The 24,177-nt window shown below is 43.5% G+C and overlaps 1 protein-coding gene across 2 annotated transcripts in view; it reads right to left on the bottom strand.

The window, feature by feature from the left end:
* Window positions 1-15,775, bottom strand: part of LOC147895196 (uncharacterized) — a 46,817-nt gene extending 31,042 nt beyond the window's left edge. For both annotated transcript variants that reach the window (XM_087384204.1, XM_087384203.1), the window contains exon 1: window positions 15,594-15,775. In XM_087384204.1, the coding sequence (XP_087240330.1) occupies window positions 15,594-15,624 (31 nt within the window). In that variant the 5' untranslated portion in view covers window positions 15,625-15,775. The remainder of the gene's footprint in view (window positions 1-15,593) is intronic.
* Window positions 15,776-24,177: the final 8,402 nt, after the last annotated feature.

Here is a 24,177-nt window from a genome sequence, read left to right as displayed (position 1 = left end):
AAACCATAGAACAAGATAGACTGCACACGATCTCGGGAAAAACCTCCTCAACTACTAGAGAAAAACCCTCCACTCGTGGCTTACACAAGTGTGCGTTGAGATGAGAAAGGCCTACCCCAATCAACTGACTGAGGGGGGGAGTAGGTAACCAACTGGAGGGGCTGACACTGTGCAAATTGACCAGCAGGTCGGCTATGAAGCCGGCTCTTGGGCGGCCAAATGGCCTGCAAACTAGGGCACCTTCTAGGTGCACACGTGCGGCCTGGTGGCAGCCCCCAAGGCAGGTTGTACGTGCCATAGTTAGGGGAAATAGAAATGGGGAAACATGGAATGGAAACGTTTCAAGATTTCTGGGAGGGATGAAACGGGGAAACGCGACGTCAGCAAGGGGGGGGTTAGAAAAGGGGGTTTTGAGATGAGAACACACAAATTTAGAATGCTACAGCCTACACCCTACCTGTAACTTAAAATATAGTGCATAATACTTACCACATGGCACAATGTCACTTAGAAGTTAGAACTTAGAACTTAGAACAAGTTACAAATTAGAACTTAGAACTTAGAGCTTAGAAGTTAACTTAGCAGTGAGCAATACATATTACAAATATAAATGACAAATCTGAAATCAATGAGAAAAGCTGAAGATTGACAAGTTACAAAATGCCAAAGGCAATATAATATATGATTCATATATGTCTCATTGTCAAGAGTCAAGACTCAAGACTCAAGACTCAAGAATCAAGAGTACAAAATTCAGATTCCCAAAAGCCTAGGCTCTAAGCCTTAAGGCCAGCCGCTACATCACTGATGATATGATCAAAATCTAGAATGTAGATTCTAGAACCTAGATAGCTCAGCTGCTCAAGAGTCCTCCACCACCACCTCCTCCTCCACTGCCATCTCCTCATCGTCGTCCTCCTCCTCCCCCTCCTCATCATCATCAGTGAGGGCATCATCAGGCATATGAAAACCAATGAACTTTTCATGAGTGTACTCCTGTCTCATCTTAATAAGCGAACGCAAGTTTGCATTAACAAAGACAAGATCATTCGCCCTGTGTGCTTTAAGACGGTTCCTCTTCTTTGTATGGATGTGGGCAAAGCTGCTCCACATGCGCTCACAAGAGGAGGAGCTACAGCCCTGGTTGAGAATCCGAATGGCAAGTGATTGCACCTGTGGGAAATCAACTCCATAATCCTCCCACCATGTAACACCCAACTCGAAACCTGAAATTTTAAAGCTCATAAAATTCAGATATATGGCAAAGCTCATGAAATCTGAAAATTATGAATCATTAAATAGTAAAATTTAAGAATTTAAATGAGTTAAGATTACCTATCATGCTGGGCATCAAGCCATCCAAATATGCCCTCCTTATTGCGGTAATTGGCGAGCTGGTCCTTCACTCTCCAGATGCCAAAGGCAATAGGAGGCCTAGGTATTGTAGATGTGGAGAAATCTGCTACCAGATTCACCATCTTCTGAAGAGTGAGGTTCCAACCGCGAACCACCTCTGCATCACCTTGTTGTGCAGTTGCCTTGTGTTGAAACTCTGGGTCCAACACAAATGCAGCCGCATGAATGGGAGAGTAGTACTGATTCCACCTAGTCACAGCCAAGTCCTCCAGCTCTTTCAACCTGCGAGGATCTTTCTCTAACACTCTGATATTTTCTATCATACGATCCATCCCCTCATATACCTTGCCAATAAAAGGCATGTCTCCATCAACCTTTTTCAGTAACAAGACAATCAGCTTACACAAGTCATACAAGTGTGATGCATCAGCCCAAAAGTCATCACTGCCTATGCACAAATCGTAGACCAATATCCCAAGAGCCTGCTTTGAAGTGGGCCATGCATCCCACTGTGGGCTTGCCACCACCTGCTTAAGAGAAGGTCTCATTTCAATGAGTCTTCGAAGCATCATATAATTGTATGCAAACCTTGTCTCTGCATACTTCAAAAGCTCCTTCCTTGCATAGGTGCGATACAAAGAGAGAGAAAAATGATGGCGTGTAATGAACCCAACTATCTCTCTTCCATTATCAATTACAGTTTTTAGCCAAGGTACCTTTGTTCCAATAATGCACCTGCAGCCCTATTGGTATTTTCACCATCTGCACAACATTAGACGTTCTCCACTGCATCTGTGTCATGTGCATGGATTGGTATCTGACGTGTACTGGGTACACAAGACTAGCTCAGGTAACTTGGGGAGGCTTAGAGCTAGGCAGGCTTGATTCTCGGGTTGAGTGGCAAGGGTACGAACCATTTATAGGTCTTCGCTATTTTTGGCACTTGGGGCCCGAGTCTATATAAGGGGCCCAAGGGTTCAGTTCTCAGGGAGCCGATGGGAGCAAGTTATCCCAGGCTTCACAGCGCCACCTGGTGGTATGGGACACCAGGCTGGTTTGGATCTCATTGGGAGTTCGTGCCAGTAGCTCAGCTCGTGGCTCGGAGGGGACATCTCCTAACTCGGGATCACATCCCGTAGATGTCATGGTTGGGTGGTGAGCAGCCTGCTCAGTTTCTCACGTTGTGTGTGTTTGTTTGCAGATCAGAGGTTTCAGGAGTGCCGGGACGTGTTAGTTGGTATCAGAGCCAGCTCCTAAGGTAGGAATTTTTTATGCGAGTACTTTGGACGATTTCTTCCTCCAGGTATGCCCTAAAATTCGAAATTTGCTGCTGCAAATTCTGGTTGGTTCATGGGTTATCAGGGGTGGTTAGGATGTAGGGAAAAAGGTAGGAGAAAGAGAGAGTGTGATTCGAATTTGCTGAAGGGTTTAGGTGAGAGAGGATCGAGCATAGCTGGGAGAGAGCGGAGGTGCAGGTAGGAGAGGCGATAGAGGAGCTGAGTGGCAGGCGTGCAGATTGTGGCTGGTCAGGGCTGCGTGGGGGTAGAGAACGCAGAGGCGTGAGGTTGTGTGGTGCGCTAGGGCTGGAAGGAGTTTCGGCCAAGGCAGGATGATGCGCAAGGGGCTGGAACAGGGTGCGGCCACCCTGTGGGAGGTGCTGTTTTTTTCGAAAAAGCACCACCCTCCAAAGTTGGGAGGGTGAGCTTTTCTGGGAAGCAGGGCTTCCTAGATTAGCTGCCCTATTCCCTATATAGCTTGGCAAGGTCCCAAGCTCAGCCATAGCCTTGTGCAAGAAGCCCTCCTTGCCTATCGTCTTGATTGCGCCATCACGATTCCGTACAGCCCGCGTCAGCTGCAGTACCACCCGCGTCAGCAACCGTACGGACTGCGTCAGCATCCGTACATATTGCGTCAGCAACCGTATAGCCACGTCAGCAATCCGTACTGTTTGCGTCACCTGTACGGTCAGCACGAGGATTCCGTACAGTACGGTTTGCTGCAGATCTCCGTACACTGCAGCCTGCAGCGAATTCAGCAAGAGGAAGACTCCGGGATTATTTGCGCCGCTATTCGCCAGTTTCCAGCATCCTCTTTCGTCAGCATCTCTTGGGACGGTTTTTCTCTACTCCACTCTCCTTTCAGCTTCGATTCACCCAGTTATTTCTCTCAGTTATATTCGTTTCAAATCAGATTTTAGATATGTCTGATTCTACAAATCCCGAGTTCACCATGGGAGATCAGGATTTGGATTACACTCCTGTGGGAGAGGAAGACCAGGGTCTTTATGACGATCTGATTACGAAGAAGGCCTTCAGTGAATTCACCACTACTCTGGATGGAAAATTCGAGCAGGTTAATGCGAATCAAACGATTTTTCTCTACTCCACTCTCCTTTCAGCTTCGATTCACCCAGTTATTTCTCTCAGTTATATTCGTTTCAAATCAGATTTTAGATATGTCTGATTCTACAAATCCCGAGTTCACCATGGGAGATCAGGATTTGGATTACACTCCTGTGGGAGAGGAAGACCAGGGTCTTTATGACAATCTGATTACGAAGAAGGCCTTCAGTGAATTCACCACTACTCTGGATGGAAAATTCGAGCAGGTTAATGCGAATCAAACAGGGTTGACACAGCAACTCCAAGGGATTCAAGCGACTCTCACTCTTCTGACTAGCACTGTGCAGGCACTCACGCATGTGGATGCCATGGCTTCAGTGCTAGGTCCGAACATAACTCCAGACCCTTTTCCAGGAGATCAAAAGTCTCGAACGAAGGAGGTTGTTGACACTTGGTTACACAAGTGGTAGGTACACTTCCAGTTCCACCCGTACCCAGATGAGAAGAAAATCCAGCTTGCAGCCGATTTCATGTCAGGTAAGGCTCTGCTATGGTGGAAGGAACTCCAACCTAAGCCGGATACATGGATAGATTTCGAAGGGGTCTTCAGGAAGGAGTTCCTGAAGAAGGAGGACGATTATGATATCGTTGGCAAGCTTAAAGCCCTCGATATGTCAAAGCTGAACTTGTCATTTGAAGTCTATCTTCAAAGGTTTCGAGATCTGCAGACCAGGGCCACAAAGATGGATCCAGTGACCTTGTTAGGTTTCTTTGTGGATGGTTTGCCAGATTCGTACAAGTTGCAAATCAAGAACAACAAATTTACAACGTTGCAAGAGGCCATGAACTACGCGCGTATTTATGATGATACCATGGCCGGTGCAAAAGCAACTACAGTTTCTGACACGAGTGGAAAGAACAAACGCAAGTTCTTTCAGCCTACGACTGGTACCGGGGAGACAAAGTCTACAAACAACGCCTCCAAGAAAAACTTAACTCAGGCAAAGAATGGTGGAGCCCGTTTCCTTCGCACATTGAAGCTAAAGAAGGAAGGACGATGCTTCTATTGCGAGGAGCGGGGCCACACCAAGAATGAATGTCCAAAGCGCAAGAATCAAAAGTTAGCGCTTGGACCGAAGCTCCAGGCGGGTCCAGGTACCAAACCCAAGGGAGCGAACCAAGTTTCGATGACAGGCATTTCTGTAAATGTCATTACCTGCCCACTTTCTTGTAATTGCACTTTCAATACTTCGTTGTTTGATTCCCATGATCTTTTCCGAGTTTGTGGAGAAGTTAGGGACCAACAGGTTCACATTCTCTTTGATCCGGGCCGCTCTCACAACTTTGTTAATTACAAATTTGTGCAGAAGATGGGGCTGTCCACAGTACCTAGCGATCACACCTATGAGGTGCAGCTTCCAGCTGGGAAGCAGTTTTGGGATCGCAAGGTTGAAGCGCTACCTATCCGGATTCAAGCTTATATAGGGGCTCTTACGTGTTATGTTATGCACCTGGAGCATGTAGACTTGTTAATCGGAATAGAGTGGTTTAAAACCCACAATATTCAGATTGAATGGACGGAGCATACACTTTCTTTTGTAGATAAGGACACCCAATTTTGTATTCAGTATTTTGTATTCAGTGTGATAAAATTCCCTCTTCTCAGGGCCCTATTGTATCTGCGATGAAGCTTCGGAATATATTAAACACTTCTCATTATGATGTCTATCAGTGTGTTTTGATTCCGCTTTCTTCATTTGTTGTCTCTGTAATTAACAAGAATGATTTAAGTGTGTTTGAACACCGTGAATTGAGAATGTTGTTAGATAGTTTTAAGGATGTATTCCCTGCTCAACTGCCGGAAGGTTTACCTCCAGAACGGGCAATAGATCATCGCATAGATTTAGTCCCAGGGGCTCAACCTATTAGTGTACCACCTTATAGGATGAGCCGGCTAGAGGAGGATGAGTTAGCTACCCAGCTACAGGATTACCTGAATATGGGCTATATACGCCCAAGTAAATCACCTTGGGGTGCACCTGTCCTCTTAAGAAAGAAGAAAGATTCTACATGGAGAATGTGTATAGATTATAAACGATTAAATAAAGTGACAATTAAGAATCGATACCCTCTACCTCGTTCCGATGATCTGATAGACCGTTTGGCCAGAGCGATGTATTTCACTAAGATTGATTTGCGTACGGGTTATCACCAAATCCGTATCTATGCTAAACACATAGATAGAACCGCATTCCGAACTAGGTATGGTCACTACGAGTTTCTTGTATTACCTTTTGGTTTGACCAATGCTCCTGCCACATTTCAGCAGATGATGAACGATTTGTTCAGGGATTTTCTGGGCAAATTTGTTGTAGTGTTCTTAGATGACATCTTGGTATATAGTCGAACGCTTGAGGATCACATAGGGCACCTCCGGATTGTCTTAGCTATTCTAAGACAGCATAAGCTCTATGCCAAGATGAGTAAATGTGACTTCTTTATGAAGGAGATCATTTACTTAGGGCACAAGATTTCTTCTGAAGATATTAGCATTGATCTGGATCGTATCCAAAAGGTTTTAGAATGGCCTATTCCTCAGACTATGAAACAACTTCGTTCTTTCCTAAGATTTACGGTATTTCTACGGAAGTCTGTGCGTGATTATTCACATATCACGGCACCCCTGACCAACATATTGAAGGGTCGTGGACGCAGGTCTACCCAGCCAATCTCTTGGAATGATGCATTGAACAAGGCTTTTGAAACCTTGAAGTTTTCTATCAAGGAAACACCCGTTCTTGCATTACCCGATCCTACCCGGCCTTATGTTTTAGAGGCCGATGCAAGTGATTATGCGATTGGGGCAGCTCTATTCCAAGAGGGCAGACCTGTAGCTTTCGAAAGTAAGAAGCTAGACGACACCCAATATCGTTGGCCCACACTAGAAAAGGAACTTTATGCTGTAGTGTATGCCCTTAAGGTTTGGAGACACTACTTGTATGGTTCAAAGTTCCTTGTATTGACTGATCATCAGTCAATTAAGTATGTGTGTGATGGATCTGAATTGAGGGGACGGAAAGCTAGATGGGCAGAATTAATGCAAGATTTTGATTTTGAAATACGTTATCGTAAGGGTTCGTTGAATAGTGTGGCCGATGCCTTAAGTCGAGTTAAGTTTGTAAATGCTCTGCCATTTACGGAAATATCCTCAGACCTATTTCAATCCTTGAGAGCTATATACAACTGATAGTTATTTCAGTTCTTATTGGCAGAGAGTCCAGGATGGGAGCTCCATGGTTGACCAGGACTCAGGGATTGTGCCACCTACGGTACAGGCGGCGGGAGGTCAGTGGATGATTAGGAACGGCTTGCTGTTCCGGAATGAAAAGATTTGTGTGCCAGATGTTCTGGACCTTAAATCCAAGATTCTCTGGGAGTGTCATGATGCTCCTAGTGCTGGACATCCGGGTATACATCGGACTCTGTCTCTTGTGAAGCATACCTTTTATTGGCCAAAGATGCGTGCATTTATTGAAAACTATGTAGTAGGTTGCCGGGTTTGTCAAGTTACTAAGGCAGAATGCCTTAGAAGCGCGGGGTTATTACAGCCATTACAGATTCCAGGTAATAAATGGGAAAGTATTTCCATGGATTTTATTACTGGTTTGCCTCGAACGCGCAAGGGTCATGACTCCATTTGGGTCACAGTCGACCGTTTGACAAAAATGGCTAGATTCTTACCTACTAGAACAACTATTTCAGCTGTTCAGCTGGCTCACAAGTTTGTGGACCACTTGTTTAAGCTATATGGTTTGCCATCTGACATAGTCAGTGACAGGGACTCAAACTTTACAAGTAACTTTTGGACACTTGTTTTTGAGAAGTTAGAAACTACTCTAAGTATAAGTTCCTCGGATCATGCACAATCTGATGGCAGTACAGAGAAGGTCAACCAGTTGGTTGAAGACATGCTTCAGGCATATGTATCTAAGAGACAGTCTTCATGGGAAGATTATCTACCTATGATAGAATTTGCTTATAACAGTGCAAAGCATTCGAGTACTGGTTAGAGTCCTTTTATGCTTATGTACGGGTTTCAACCTAAGTCACCAGTTATGGTTGGGTTAAAAGGGATTCAAAATGATGCTGCTAAGAACTTCTTGCAAGACATGCAAGAAATGTTGCAGTTTGCCAAGGAGTCTATTAGAAGTGCCCAAGATCGGGACAGATTTTATGCTAATAGACATCGTTCACCTAGAGAGTTCTCTGAAGGAACGATGGTATATTTACGAATTCCCAAGGAATCCAAGAGCCTAAGTACTGGTTTGGTTCCGAAATTATCCCCCGGATACTGTGGTCCATTCAAGGTCATTAAAAGAATTGGACCAGTTGCATATCGACTAGAATTGCCTCCTGATGTTAAAGTACATCCAGTCTTTCATGTCAGTAGACTGAAAGAAGTCTTGGGTGCGGATGATCAACTTGTTTCTCCTCATGAGATAATAAAAGTTACTGATTTGACTTTTATTCCACATGAACCTGAGTGTATTCTTGAATTTCGTGACAGACAGATTCGTAATCGATCTATCACGGAATACAAGATCAAGTGGAAGGATCGTGTTGAGGAGGATGCAACATGGGAGACATTACAAAACCTCCAGAGAATATTTCCCGATTTTTTAGCGAACTCAGGAGTGAGTTCTTAGAGGAGGGGGAGTATGTCATGTGCATGGACTGGTATCTGACGTGTACTAGGTACACAAGACTAGCTCAGGTAACTTGGGGAGGCTTAGAGCTAGGCAGGCTTGATTCTCGGATTGAGTGACAAGGGTACGAACCATTTATAGGTCTTCGCTATTTTTGGCGCTTGGGGCCCGAGTCTATATAAATCAACCAACGAGGTACCTTTTGAGAACTTACCCCGGAACAATCCTCGACGTCCTAGAGAGGTGGGAATCATTTGGATCACAGTCAAGGTCACTCTCGGGAGAAGACTCAAGAACTGTCGGAGCGGGGGCTATAGAGGGCACTAATTCCATCACTACTATCATCCTCCTCAGGTGCTGGAAGAAGGGGTGGGGTATGATCAATGATAGAAGATGGAAGCTGCTCATCAAAACATCATCCCTGCTGAGAACAATCTCCTTCTTGAAAGGGTCACATAGTCGATAGCCTGTAGATTGCGAATTATATCCGACAAAGATCGTCTGAGTGGACTTTACATCTAACTTCCCCCTCTGCTTCTTGGGAATGTGGACAAAGGCATCACATCCAAATATGCGGAAATAGGAAACATCAGGCTTCTTGCCAAAATCGGCTTCAAAAGGAGTGACCTTGGGAACAGCAAACGCCGGAGAGCGATTCACTGCTGTGGCAGTGGCTTCAGCCCAAAGGAGCCGAGGAACTTCTCGATGAGTAAGCATGGACCGAGACATCTCTACTACGGTTCGATTCTTGCATTCAACAACGCCTGCTTCAGAAGCTGTGCCAGTGTTGTCAAACTCGTATCAAATGCCTTTGGTCACACAAACCTCCTCAAATGGATGAAAACATCATTCACCACCTTTGTTTGACCGAAGAGCTTTTACATGAAAGTTAGATTCATTCTCAACTAAGGCACACTATTCCTGGAAGCAAGAATATGCCAAAGATTTTAGGGGCAAGAAATATATCCACATAAACTGACTGAAGTCATCGACCAGTAGCATGAAGTAGAGAGCCCCACCAAGATTGGCAAAAGACATGGGTCCACACAGAGGATCATGGACCAACTCTAACGGGAAGGAAGCCCGCCGTGAGGCCTGCTTCGGGAACGCATCTCGGTGTTGCTTGCCTTGAATACATGACCGGCATTGTCCATGCTTGTTGCCCACATCCGGTAGTCCGAGGACCATTTGTTCTCAAGCAGCATGTCAGAGAGCATCAGCATTCAATTGACCAAACCAAAAATGCCAAAGATCTCCTTGACAAGATGACGTGATCGTGGAGAGTGCTGACAAGGTGTAAATGCCATGACTAGTTGTACTAGTCTGGATCACCTGACCAATAGCCTTATCTCTAACTTCCACAAAATTTCATCAAACAACACTGTGGTTCCATAGCGGCAAGTCTCATAGACAAACAATAGATTGAACTCAAGAGAAGGAACGAACAAAACTCGAGAGGAGTGCATCCCTCCTTTTCCATTGGGAATGATGTCGAGGTTTCCCTCACCACGAACTTTGATGGTTGAGCTATCACCAATACAGACATCACCGCCGGAGATCACAAAATCCTTTAACCCAACTGCAGAAGGACTCATATTCCGGGATGCCCCACTATCAATGATCCAGGGCTGGACATCTATGGCGTGAGAGATAGAACCCCCTCTCCACCAAAGGATGCAACAGAATCAAGCATCTCAATATGCACAAAAGCGGGAGTGATAGCAACAGAGGAAGATCCTGACCCTCTGGAGGAACTGGAGCCTTTATTGTTAGCTCAATGCGGACACTGCTTCCAGTAATGTCCTTTCTCACCGCAATGAATTACATGACCTTTCCGCCTTCAATGCCTCTTTCTCAGCTACGGTCCTCGTATCAAGGGAACGGCGTCCTTGAGACTCGCTCGCCGACTGCGGGGGTGCTAGGGCATCGGAGCCAGTGCCATGGGTTGAACTTTGAAATTGGTCCTCTTGATCCAGCACCATAGGCACTAATTCCTCCTAGGTGAGAGAACTCATCCTGCACTCGTAATCAGGGAAGAATAAAAAGTAGAGTACTGGGATGTGGGATGGGACAACAAAGTAATGGCCATATCTTCAGATGAGATCTCCTTCCCTGCCTGAAGTATCTCCTGTTGGAATTCCTGAAGCTTATTGATGTGTTCCCTCATAGAAGATGACTTAGCAGGATCTAATATCCGCATCTGAACCTCAAGGGAGACCCTTTTCATAGGAGTAGTCCAGTTATAGAGGGAAGCCAAATGCTCCTAGATACTCTTTGATGCTGTCATGTGCTTTACATGATTAATGACCTGAGGAGTACAATTCAAGAAAATGAACGATCGGACCCTTGCGTTGACACGGTCCCAGATCTGAGCTAGATTCACGACCGTCTGCTGATCCAAAATGCCCAAACTTTCATCAAGAGGATCTAGCCTTGTGACACCTACCAGGATGAAGTCTACCAAGTCATAAGACTGCAATATCGACTCCATCATACACGCCATGATTGTTCCCGTCCAGTTGTCGATCAACAGGGAACGTGGGTAGAACAGGAATCTTCACCTTGTTTTCTGCCAATTCTTGTAGAGAAGCCATAGAATAAAAGTGAGAGGGACAGTGAAGATCGGGAGAGAGGAAGAGCAATGAAGGAAGAAAGAAGAAAGGAGAGAGGGCTGAAGAGGTATGAGTTAAAAAAATGCTTCCTTCAACCTCCGAGCATCCGGCCTTCACACAAACTACCCCTTCGATCTGAAAACACCCTTCAAAGCATATCAACAGCAGCCTGTATCTTCCACTATGAATAGCTTCCCAAGCTTGCTGAATCTCCTTTCCACAACTAATGTCTTTTAGCCAGCCTTAGGCTCTGATACCATGTGAGAAGTGCAGCGGTGCGAAGCGATGATGGAGAGAAAACAGCAAAAAATCACAAGATAAAACCAGAGAACAAGAGAGACTACACAGGATCTCGGGAAAAACCTCCTCAATTGCCGGAGAAAAACCCTCCACTGGTGGCTTGCACAAGTGTGCACTGAGAAACAAGGGAGGGAGGGGACCCTATTTATAGGGTCACCCCCTGCCCCAACCAACCGACTGAGGGGGGGAGTAGGTAGCCGACTAGAGGGGCCGACCCTAGCCTGTGCAAACCAACTAGCAGGTCGCCTGTGGGGCCGGGCTCTTGGGCGGCCCAATGGCCCAGCAAAGCAGGGCACCTACCAGGCGCATACGTGCGGCCTGGTGGCAGCCCCCAAGGCGGGCTGTACATGCCCCCTTGTGTGACTCAAGCAGGCCCGGAACAGGCCTGCAGACACCCGCATAGCTCCAGACAGATGGCGGCCCCTCCGTGACCTTGAAACAGGGGCAGGCAGCCATGCCCAGGCCCCGGGCGCACGTAGACATCCATGGTGAACCCCCTCTGCCTCTCTGGGGTGGGCAAAGGGCAAACCCACAAGCAAGGCCCTCACTCTCCCTCACATGAGCGAGCAGACCCACAACCAAGGCCCTCACTCAAGGAGACACGAGATGAATTCTAACAATTCATAGCCCACGCAGTGTCACGATTTCTCTCTCTCTTTAACCTATCCTCTCTTTTGCTTTCTTCCACGTGGATTTGAGTTTATTAATTGTTCCATCCAATAGCTATTTTAAGTGTTGATTTAAGTTAACATCTCTAGAAACACCTTCTGCATAAGAACACTTTTAACAAACTACATGCTAATTCATCAATTTGTTATTTAAGATCTGGGCATCTAAGTCATGCTATCCTTGGAATGTGCTTGCTTGACGTCTTACAATTCCACTTCATATGCTTTCATGCCATTGGCTTGCTCTGTTTGTGTTTGCTTGAGCATTTTATTCTCTCTCATTAGGGCAACAGTTTTTCTAGTTCCCCAAGACATGGTAGTATGGCCCCCTTGTATGCATGGAATCCATTCTTCGTAGCTAGCTCAAGCGGAGTCGGATTTTGTCGCTCTTTCACCGTGTCTTCCATGGCCTTCAGTGTCTTTAACTTTACAGGCATGTTGTGCCTCCTTGCACCCACGAAAAAAGAGTTGCAAAAGGATGTCAAAATTCAAGGAATACCTTGTTTTCTTGCGTCTTTTTATGCGCTTTAGCCCTGATGATGCCTCCTCAAGGGTGTCCACTACTCTGTCTGTGTGTGTGCACGCACGCGAGCGCGTGCGGACCGCGCATGGGTTTCTACTGAAGGCCTCTTCCTTAAGGACACAAGGGCTCGGGTCCCAAGTTTACAAAGTTGTAAGGAAGAAGCTTGGCAAAATCCATCCTCTAGGTGGTCTAGTCTTTTGGGGGTTTGAGGCGGGGAAGAAGGCAGGTAGGATGGGGAGCAACAATCCAACAAGGTGGGGACAAGGGCATGAACGACAAGCAAGGGAAGAGAGAGCCCCCACACGGCAGGTCATCGAGGTGGAATCCCTACAAGGGTGTGGGGGTGTGCCTACATGCAGAGAGAGAGAGAGATGAGAGAGATGAGAGAGAGTATTATCAATGTCTTCGAAAGACCGAAGAGTCTATGAGGCTAAAGACAAACCATAAACAACAAAAGCTTGTCAAAGTATGCTGCGGAACTAAGCGTGTGGAAGAGAGACAGAAATGCGACTAGAAAGAGAAAATACTGCGATTAGAGATATTGTGCTGCACAATGAACTGCAAGTGATTGCAAGAAACTGGTGCTGGAAAAACCTCTGCTCTTAAACCACAACTTGGAAGATACACCCCAGGGTAGAAAACTGCACCCTAGAAGACTCCAAACACAGGCTGAACAGCCCTTTACTAGGCCCTATCCAGCTTCTAACCAGCCCCTCTTTCCAGCCCTTAACCCAGCCTACTTACCCTGGCTAACTGGCCTGGCACTACCCCCAACTGACTGCATATTTCACAGGAAGAATACTACAACCATCTCGTGTGGGCACACCCACAAAGTGACCCTCATTGCCTGTAATACAAACAGGAGATGCCCAGAACTCTAACACCCCCTCTTAGCTCCTCGATGTTGAATCAAACCCAGGGAGCTAGAATGCTGATAGGGCATCTGAAGAGGTTTCATGTCCTTCGTCGAACTTGCCTTTACACCAAGTAGCCTTCGTAACCACACCATCTCATATGCAGCTCCACATGCATACTGATACTCGGCCTCTTTTGATGACAAGGCCACAACTGGCTGCTTATGGCTGCTCCATGAGATTGCTCCAGATCCATGGGTACAACTGAACTTTAATGTGGATCTCCACGTGCCTGGGTCTCCTCCCCAACCCGAGTCGCTCCAACTTTGAGGCTTCGCTCTCGCTCCACCATGTAGGAATGCCACTAATCACCAAGATGAGCACTTGTAAAAAAAAAAGTACAGAGAGTTGTAGATCCCATTTTCAACTGCTCCTTCCCAAACAACCTGGCCTATCGATTTGTCCCTGGACCCTGATGGCCACTGAATCCTCTTCAAGCATACTTCATGTACTGGCAACAAGTGGAAACCAAGACTTGGAATATAAAGAAGCTGGAAGGTATGCTTCCCCCCTCTGCCATCGAGAATGATATCCAAGAAAACAACGAAACACCAAAGCAAACACATGGAAGTTTGTTTCCTATTCCACCTGCAGTAGCAACATCCCCAACTCCATGAACGTGAGTGGCTTGGTTTGCTCTGCAGTCATTTGTTCAGCGTGTCAATTATGAGCATGGCTTCGTGTCCACCTTATGACCACGCCAGCTGTCGTGAGATAATCATGGAGTCTTGTTTGTCCTGCAAGTCAAGTCCAACCCTGTTTGGTAGCCCCACGATGGGCCTCATCCATGACGGTCCCACGTCGACATTCCAGGCCTAATCATGGACATCAACCAATCCCAACAAGAAACAATATGCCCAGCCCTTCCATGAGTATGCGCTCCATCTCTTGGACGGGCATGCATCAGCCCAAGCCATAGTTTCTGCCTTCTCTCCTGGTGACATGGGAGCCATTGTGCTGCCCCCTTGAGAGACCCAAACTGTAACCCTATTGTAGGCCCATCATTTGGAGACTCATATGTGGGGGGCATTGACCCTCATACGCTTACAGGTGATTAGCACTACTTGTTTGTAACAGGGCTGTCCACTCTATCTTACAGTATGCAAAAGATGTAGTGCCGATCTTAGACACAGCAACAGGTCCAACGAGAGGTTTTCTAAGACATCAGCAATCTGAAGATCAACCTTGGTGAAACTAAGGCTACGATTTTCAAACCTAATGAGGTCCCACTTCATCATCAGACATAATATAAGAGAGAGAGTGAGAGAGTGTGTGTGTATGACTCGACATGTGTGTCTACAGATAGAGTCTTTGGTGACCCTTCCCTGTCTAAGTATCATTTCTTCCGTGCTTCCCTACGGCAATCTTTCTTTGATTGCCTGCATGCATGGGATCTGGATTATCCTGCCTTTTTGTCCTATAATGAGATCTTTTGATGTTGTAACTACTTGTCCCCTCTTTTTTGGGGGACAGGTCCACGGTTTCTTGTAATATAATACAAATGGCTTTCACACACAAAAAACGTGTGCGTGAAAGAACTTAGTGCCCTTCTTTTTCATTTATTCTTGTGAGAAACCATTCAGATATGTATGCGTGAGAGAGCATGTCTTTGAGCAATGACTGATTTTTTAGGCTTACACTTTGTGCATTCGGCGGACGTGGAACAACTGTAGGAACATATAGCCTAAAGAGTATTTCTAGAGGAAAAGGAAAACAACCCAACCCAAAACGCCTAGTAAGTAGATTAAAGCTTATTATCTCGCCAACAAGACAGACCCAATTGTCAACCTTCTTCTTTTGTCACCATGTGTAATGGTTTAGATGGCCTAAAACGCATAGCCTGCACCCACAGCTCAAGTACCTCCCAGTAAAATCTGCCGCGTTAACATGAAGACCCAAAATGTCAGCAATAACAGATTTTGATAGGTCCGCCGAAGGCCATATTTTTTCATGCAGCATACTCATACAACAATCACACCTAGGGGCGAAATTGTGCCGACGATCCTCTATTCATTTATTACATATCAATTCTGATATGTTTTCCACATTCCCAACTCCGGGATGATACCGTAAGTATGGAGGATATCTGTTGGATCCTTTAATCTATAATGGGAGACATGTGGTTCGGCCATGAATGGCACTCAACGGTGCAGGAAATGAGAGAAACTTAACTGCCAACAAGGCCAGTAATGTTGTATTGCATAACTTCGGTTACGACTGAGGCTCTGCGAGGAAGGAAACTGTTATCTGTGTGGGCATTGATAACTTCTTTCAATAATACTTATAATACTTGAAAAACCTCAGCAACGGATGGGTTTACCGTTAAGGTAGCCTTTGAATAATGCAAGAGATTGAGACGACGTTTTTGGCTTAGGCCTAAGTTGAGGCAGCGACTTTTTGTAGAAGCGAAATTCACTAATTTTTGGCCTGCTCTTGGGGGTAGGCTTATGTAAAGTGTCACCCTTCTAGAGAAACTAAAAACGTGTGGTTTTGATTGGTGCCCTCCATGAGTAGGTTTATGTAAAGTGTCACCCTCTTAGAGAAACTAAAAACGTGTGGTTTTGATTGGTTATTTTTGTTGTGCCCTCATTGGTGGCTTCCATTTTCTATTTTTGTTCATCCCCCTTTCTCTCTTGTTGCTATTTTGGTTCCATCATTTTCTCCCCCCCTTCTCACTCTTTCGGAGCTCTTTCTCAGCTTGAATCCTCTCTCTGTCTCTCTCTCTCTCTCTCTCTCTCTCTCTCTCTCTCCTTCTTTTGCTGCTTCTTATTTTCTCTCTTCTTCTTCTTCTCTCTCTCAACTTCCAAGGCAGGCCTTTTGAATGTATTCAACTTGTTAAAATATTTCTATCTTTTTTGTGATTTGTTGAGGCTTTTGGCTCCTTTGTCTTCCCCCTTTCCCTCTTGTTTCTATTTCGGTCCCCCTTTTTCTTGGCTCCTCTTCACAGTAAGCCACTTGAACGCAGTTCAACTTGTTCTTTGTGTTAAGTCCAATGATTTTTGTTGGACTCGTTTGGTCACCCTCGCACTCGGCACTCTACACCAACACCCTCTGTTACTTCAACTTACAACGTGCTCACCAACCCCTCCTTGTGCGTGTGGCCTCAATGTGACAACTCACCCTCCCACTCCCAAGGTACACAGTTGGCCACCGCATTGGGCTATGCGGAAACAAGCCCTATAGTGTTTTGCATCTAAGCTAATAGATGAAATAAATTGTCATAATGGCTCAATTTCATTCCTCGTATTTGTTTTGGCTCATAGAGGCTAATTAATCCTATACTTATGCGTAGGTTTATCTATTCTAAAGGAGTTAAGACATTCTAGTAGTTTTGTGGGAAATGGGAAATTCAATGTTCAAGGTGCATGTGGTCCCCGTCTTTTCCCCCCCCTTTTTTTCAATAAAACCCGTGAGCTCTTGAGGTCAATGGTTTTCATGGAAAAAAAATTTGGAACATGCAATTTATAAATGGTTGCTCCCACATCACATGCCCCCTATTTCTTCAATGCCCCCCTGTATTACTGCCCCCTCCATTATTCCCTCTTTCCCGTAAATTGGCAAGGCCCCGCCCCCCCTCCCCCCTTTATTCCACCTCCTTAATCATGCACTTTCCCTCTTCTTTTTCACTCTTCTTCTTCTCTCCACAGCTAATAGTATCTCAACTAATTGAATTTTGAAACTTTTGTTTAATGGAGGAAAATATTATCATATTCTTCATCTCATGAACGACATCTTTTTTATGGTGGCACCCTCTCAATAATGCAAGAAGTATATTACCGCGATGACATGTCACATGTTTCAAATGGTAGGTAACTGCTGAAAGTGTTTCATGTATTTGAGGTTAAGGTAATGCAAGAACATTTGTTTTTCATGTATTTTGAGGTATATGTAATGCACATCTATTTTTCAGGTGTTTTGAGCTTAAGGTAATATATTTTTCTCACATCATATTCAATATCTTCCAGATGCCATCTTTTGGATGACATAAGGTTGGCTTATCTTTGTTCCACTGCTTCATTATATACTACTACCTTTTACTTGACATCTTTTGGATAGCATAAGGGACATATTTGGCTCATCTTTCCCAACCATGTTTACATAGCTTAATCTTTTCAAAGCATATAGTAATATTTCTTTACTTACAAATAAGGGGCATTTGTTTTTAGTTTTAAAAAACAAATACTTTGATCACATGTGGAGAGAAAGTAGCAAAGCTGATTTTCCCTTACAGAAGAATTGAAGTCCTATTATCAAATGACATAACAAAAGTGGTTGTTCATCAAAAGATGGATTTATAGTTCCCACAACCCCTTTAAAGATTGGAGATTTCACAAAAGACCAAACAATGGCAAATGTGAATCCATTTGTGAGTACATATTGCATATATTAAGGATTCAGTTGAGATAGAACTTGCTTCATTCCTTTACCCTCTATGTAATATAATACAAGCAGGTAAAGATGAAAGAGAGGGAGATTCTCACAACAATGCTCATAAGGTAGACTTTATTCATTACGGGGAAACCTCAAAGATACACACTCTATACAACATCTACCAAACTCCTCTCAATATACAAGAGAAGGCATCTAAGTCCCTTTCACCTAAGCTTTAAAGATGCCACCTCATGTGGATACTCCACTCTCTATATCCACATACCATCCATATATATATAATCTATAAATCAACAATCCTCCCCCTCAAGCTCAGCATGAGCTTGTACATCACATAAACCCAAAGCATCTCTAAAAAGATAAAAATTATTTTTACCCAAAGACTTGGTAAAGATTTTTGCAACCTAGGCATCTGTCCTGACATATCTCAAGTCAATTTCTCCATTTATCACTTTCTCCCTGATGATGGTGATAGTGGACCTCGATGTGTTTTGTTCTTGTATGGTAATAGGATTCCTGGCCAGCATTATAGTGCTAATGTTGTCATAGTATATCACTACTGGACCATCAATGTATACACCCAACTCATGAAGAAGCAATCTTAGCCAAGTTTCCTTACATGCTACTATGGCAGCCCCTCTATACTCAACTTGCGTGCTAGATAATGCAATTGTGGGTTGCTTTTTGCTGCTCCAACTAATCACACCACTTCCAAGAGAGAATGCATACCCACTAGTTGACCTTCTATCATCAATGCCGCCAGCCCAATCTACATCGGTATAGCCATGCAAGCATATTCCTCTTTCCTTGGCATAAACAAGCCAACATTGATTGTGGCTTTCACATATCTAAGTATCTTTCTTACTACATCAAGGTGATTCTTGCAGGGCCTTTGCATAAATTGACTCACCACACCCAAAGCATAGCTCAAGTCTGCCGGTCTAGTGATGGTGAGATATATAAGACTTTCAACCATCTTTCAGAACATAGTCAAATCTTGCAAGAAGTAGCCATCCTCAACCATCTTAGCATTTTGCTCAAGTGGAGTTTCAACCGGTTTGCATGGTATCATACCATATTATTCCACCATATTCAAAGCATATTGTATTTGTATCATTCAAATACCATAAGGTGAATCAATTAACTCAATCCCAAAAAAGTACCTTACCTATCCAAGATCCTTCACATCAAGTTCACTTGACAATGTCAATCTCTTCTTAATTGCCATAATTTTTGTTTCAAGACTCCTTGTGATGATCAAATCATCCATATATATGATCACAATCACCTTTTTTGTACCCTCTTGCTTCACATTCTGAGCTATTAGCTTTAGACTGCTTGAAATTCATATTCAACAAGGTCTTACTTATCCTCTCGTACCAAGCTCTTGGAGCTTGCTTCAGCCCATACAAGGCTTTCTTCAACTTATACACATGCATAGGGTATTTGGGACATATATACCCCTCCGGCTGATGCATATAAACTTCCTCATGAAGTGTACTATTCAAAAATGCATTCTTGACATCCATTTTGTATAGCCGTGATCCATGGCATCCCTCCAATATGAGATTTTTACAGCCTCTTCAAAACCTAAAGGCTCAACATGTTGTGCTTTGGGATAACCATGTATGCATAGTGCATCCTCATATATCCATTGTAAGTCAATCTATCCATAGGGTGTCTCATCCTTTCTGATCTTCTTAAGGATTGTGTACTTTCCATTTTCTTTCTAGCATGTGGTGGCACATACTTTGAGGCATTCTTTGTCTCCTAAGATTTAACAAGCTGTAAATCACTACCTTCATCTCTATATGCATCCTTAATACCCTCAACTTTAACTTCTTGCTTCCCTTTGTCCACATGCTTGCTCCCCCTTAAACTACCACTCCATAGGCTCACATTATCAATACTTTCCTCACCCTGAAATCACTTTACTTGAGGGTCTAGCTTGTTGTAACTTTATCTGTTCACCCTTTGGCATATACTCATACTCAACAACAACTAGTTTGGGGTGATACCATGCTTCATGCTCACTAAACTTCACATCCCGACTCTCATATACTTGTCTAGTGATGGGATCATAACATTTATATCCCTTTCTCTCAGATGGGTATCCCAAAAACATGCATTTATAGACCTTGGCTCCATTTTCTTCCTTATTTGATTTGGCATATGCACATAACAAACGCAACCAAACACCTTCAAATATGTCAAGCTTGGCTTATACCCCTCAAAGGGTGTCATCATCCCGTGTATGGCATCCATGGGTGTTCTAGTTATGATATACACAGCTGTATGCATTACTTTACCCCAAAAAGTCAATGGCATATTCATTTCATCCATCATGGCTCTAGCCATGTCACCAATCACCCTATTCTTCCTTTTTGCAACGGAATTTTATTGGGGAGTATATCTAGAAGTGACCGATCTCTTAATACCTTGGCTATATAGAAACTCATCAAATTCATTTCACATGTATTCTCCACCATTGTCCATAGGAAAGCACTTTATGTAAGACCCAAGCTCCTTCTCTATCATTCTCTTAAATAGAAAAAACATTTGAAAAGTATCCCTTTTAGCTTTGAAGAAATAAAACCATGTCATCCGGTCGTAATCAAAGTGATATAGTATCTTGCTCCCCTCGGTGTTGCATTGTCTAAATATCCGAATGAGCTATTTCCAAAGGGTACTCTCTTATTCTGTCCCTCTTTGGAAATGGAAACCTTTTTTGACATGCTGGGCATACATGGCTGAAATCTAATTAGCCAAATATAGGCATCCCTCTCACTGATTCTTTAGTTTGCATCTCCTTCAAGCATCTATAGTTAATGTGCCAAAGTTCAGCCTATTGATCTTGTTTAGGGGCACTATTGGCATACATTCCTTACTGTAAATAGGGCTTTCCTGCATCAAATGTGAATAACCTTCTTCTTTTTTGACGTTTGGTAACAATCTTGCCCACAAAGCATTTGGTAACAATCTTGCCCACAAAGCATCCAAACTTATTGAAATACACTTGAAAGATTTGGTCATCCATCTGACAAATGGGAGCAAGATTTTTTGTGATTGTGGGCACATATAGAAGATCTCCCAATGTACTCCACACCATACTTATCCCTCAATGGAATATCACCAATATGAGTAATCTTGTGCATGGTATCATGGCCAACAAGCTCCTCATCGGGCATCTCATCCTTGTGAATGAACCACTCACCATGATGCGTCATATGATTTGTGGATCTGAATCTATGATCAATCATCACTAAATGAAGGTTCTTGCATGCTGCTCATAACATAATCCATACGAAAGAGGTGAGTGCCATATCCATGCTCATGTGCATACTCTCTTCCACCAACATAATGATTGTATTATGGTCTTCTACCACACCCTCTATGTGTGGAATTATGCTTTACATAATAATCTCACTAACATTGTCCAAAATTACCACAAAAGTGGTAATTTCCAGCTTGTGAAGTATGAGTGGCCCTTCCTCTTCCACGAATTGGGGCTCTCCCCCTTCCTCTTAGCATATAACCACATTTTCTTTGGGCAAACAAATTTATGTCCATAGTGTTTTGATGGGCATATGAGGCTCTCCCATGGGCTCTTGGGGGTCACCCCAACCTCTAAAATCACCTCTACTACCGCAGTGATAAAACAAATTATCTCTTCCACTACTTGTGGAACCTTTGAGCCCAAGCTTTACTACTTTTGTCATGCATAATGCAACGAGCTCTTCAAAATTGGGCGTAGTGCCTCGCACGAATAAAGAAGTGTCCAATGATTTGTATTGAGGGCCCAAATCATTCAAGGAGATAGACACCAAGTCATCATCTTTTACATTGCAATTTATAGAGGCCAAATCTTCTCAAATTTTCCTTATCTTAGCCACATAATTCGTGATACTTTTATTTCCTCCCCACATTCCATGGAGCCTCTACTTGAGCTGAATTTTTCTTGCCTCCGTGCTTGTATCATACAATTTGGGAATGATATCCCAAGATTCTTTAGGCATACTAGCCCTCTTAATGTGAGGGATGAGTTATCAAAAATGCAAAGAGATATCCAATGCAATACTTTTCTTGATTTTTCCACCCATGTTTTGTACTCCAATTTTTGCTCATCCATTGGGTCATACCATGGTACCTCCGGGCATTCATCTTCACCTGTGATCAATCCCAAAGAGTAGGAGAAAAATCTCCATTCGATAAGACCACACGCTATACTTATCCTCAGTCAAAATTTCACCCACTATTTGGGTTACTTGTGAGGCCTCAACCATGCTTGATTACAAGCCTTATGCATACAATTGCTTCCAAATGCAACTTAACAAACCCCAAATCAATCGTGATTTTTTTATTTCTCTAATCAAACTCACTTCAAGTGAGATGAATGACATCAAAATCTGAGAATTTACCATCTTCTCAAGTGCTCAACCTTGCTCTATTTTTAGGCATCCAAGAGCATCAATTTTGGGCATCAACCAGTCCACTTTTGGACATCAATCCAAGTATGCATCAATGCACTTATGGCATTTTCCACTTTCTGTAAATGCGTATATTTGGGCATCAAACGGCCATCAAATTCTTTCCAAACTTTCTCTTACAATGATTTGCCAAACTGAAATTTATCCCTCTCTTTTGGGCATCAAGCACATCCAGTTTTGGGCATTCACACCCTCATATGCATCCTCCAACTCAAATTTATTAGAGAAACCTTATTGCAAGTGCTCTAATGCATCAATACTTCACCAACAAGACATTGACACATCCGATATCATGCATATTCTTACTTCAAGGCATAATTCTCTGATATTTTTTTAGCAAAGTCCTGTAAGCAAATTCTTCCCCAATGTCAAATTCTTCCACCATGCTACCCATGGGTATTATGCCAATTGTTGCAATGCAAAATAGAAGTAAATGACTCGAAGAGAGCAATGAATACTTACTTGACCTCAAACGGAATAGGCATCATCCTTGTCAAAGAACCCCAAATCCTCTTAGGAAGCATGTAACTAATTGATAACCTTTAGCTTAGGCCAGGCTTGTGCTTGTGTTCTATCCTACCAAAGTCTTTGACGTGATAGTATATGCTCTTCTTTTTGTCAGGTCAAGCTTTATCTCAAGCTCACGTATGTATTCCTTGACTCTAAATCTTCTCTTCATAAAATTCTATCCCTCTTGTTGCGAAATACACCTTGATCTATTTGTATGTGATTGTACTCTATCAAAAGCCTCTCTATGCAACTTCGGGCTTCCTCCAAAGCAATCTTCTACTCCTCAATATGCATGTTGCTGCCTCAACGATCTATGCTATAGTATTGTATAGAGTTACAATCTTTTATAGAGCTATAGGGAAATTGCAGGTTGCAATGTTTTGTCTTCTAATCAGTAATAAGACCAATTCCTACCTCTTGCTCTTCAAATCCTTTGCCTTCAACCTCACCTGTTGTCTGCCGTTACATTGGGATATTTGCTAAAGCAATTGATGATATTTTATCAGAAGCAATAGAAGCCTATGGAAATACTAAACTCCTCTTAGGCTCAAGCTTCAAAGCCAGCCTCTTTAGATCATCTACGTAGCTCCTATCAACACTCGTGGAATGGATTGCTCTACTGCCTCAGGCACATTGTTTCTTGTCACCTCCAAGCTATGGCAACACCTCTTCTCCAACTACATCTAAGCTCAATATGTGGCAGAATCAAGAAATACTAAAGCCCAATTTGTAATGCTTTCAATGAAGCTATTTTGAAACAGTTGTTTATAAGCTGGACTAATAGATCTCCTCTGTCCCTTCGTCACCTTGCTCATTTCATGAGAAGGATCTCATTGTAGTTCAGACGCGTAGCTTTATAGTTTTTTTGGTTGTTAATGAGTCGACGGCTTGCACACTGATCACACCTTCTCCTTTTCTCAATGATTTGTCAACCTTCTATACACAACTTTATGCACCTCTTATAGCTCTCACATTAGCAAACAAGGAGAGCACAACCTGCAGAAGTGCTTTGTCGTTCAAAGAAAATTCATCCTCTGATTTCTCTAAGAAGGAATTGAATTGGAACTTCCTAAAATGGAGTCAATGGCTTAAGCTCAACACAAAAGTCTCTACACACGCAATTTTCTCCTTCTATAACACAACTTGTAGACACTTGCTTCAAGATCTTCAAATAGCTTTATGCAATAGTAAACTCCTGTTGAACAGATCCAAATACCAACTTCGTGTGTTCCTTGATTATGTGTATGCTTCCTGAGCTTTCCCTTTTGCTCCACTTTACCTACTCTATACCAAAATGAAGATGAAAGAGCCCTCCTCATTTTTCTAATGATTAATACATTTTGAATTCTTTTCAATTGGAGGACCTTTTG

This window comes from Dipteris shenzhenensis, chromosome 13 (assembly GCF_047967505.1).
Source record: "Dipteris shenzhenensis isolate YYH24624 ecotype China chromosome 13, Dip_SZ_1.0, whole genome shotgun sequence".
NCBI classification, from domain to species: Eukaryota; Viridiplantae; Streptophyta; class Polypodiopsida; order Gleicheniales; family Dipteridaceae; genus Dipteris; species Dipteris shenzhenensis.
The sequence above is the reverse complement of the archived record's forward strand: the minus strand, read 5'-3'. Positions and strand labels throughout refer to the sequence as shown.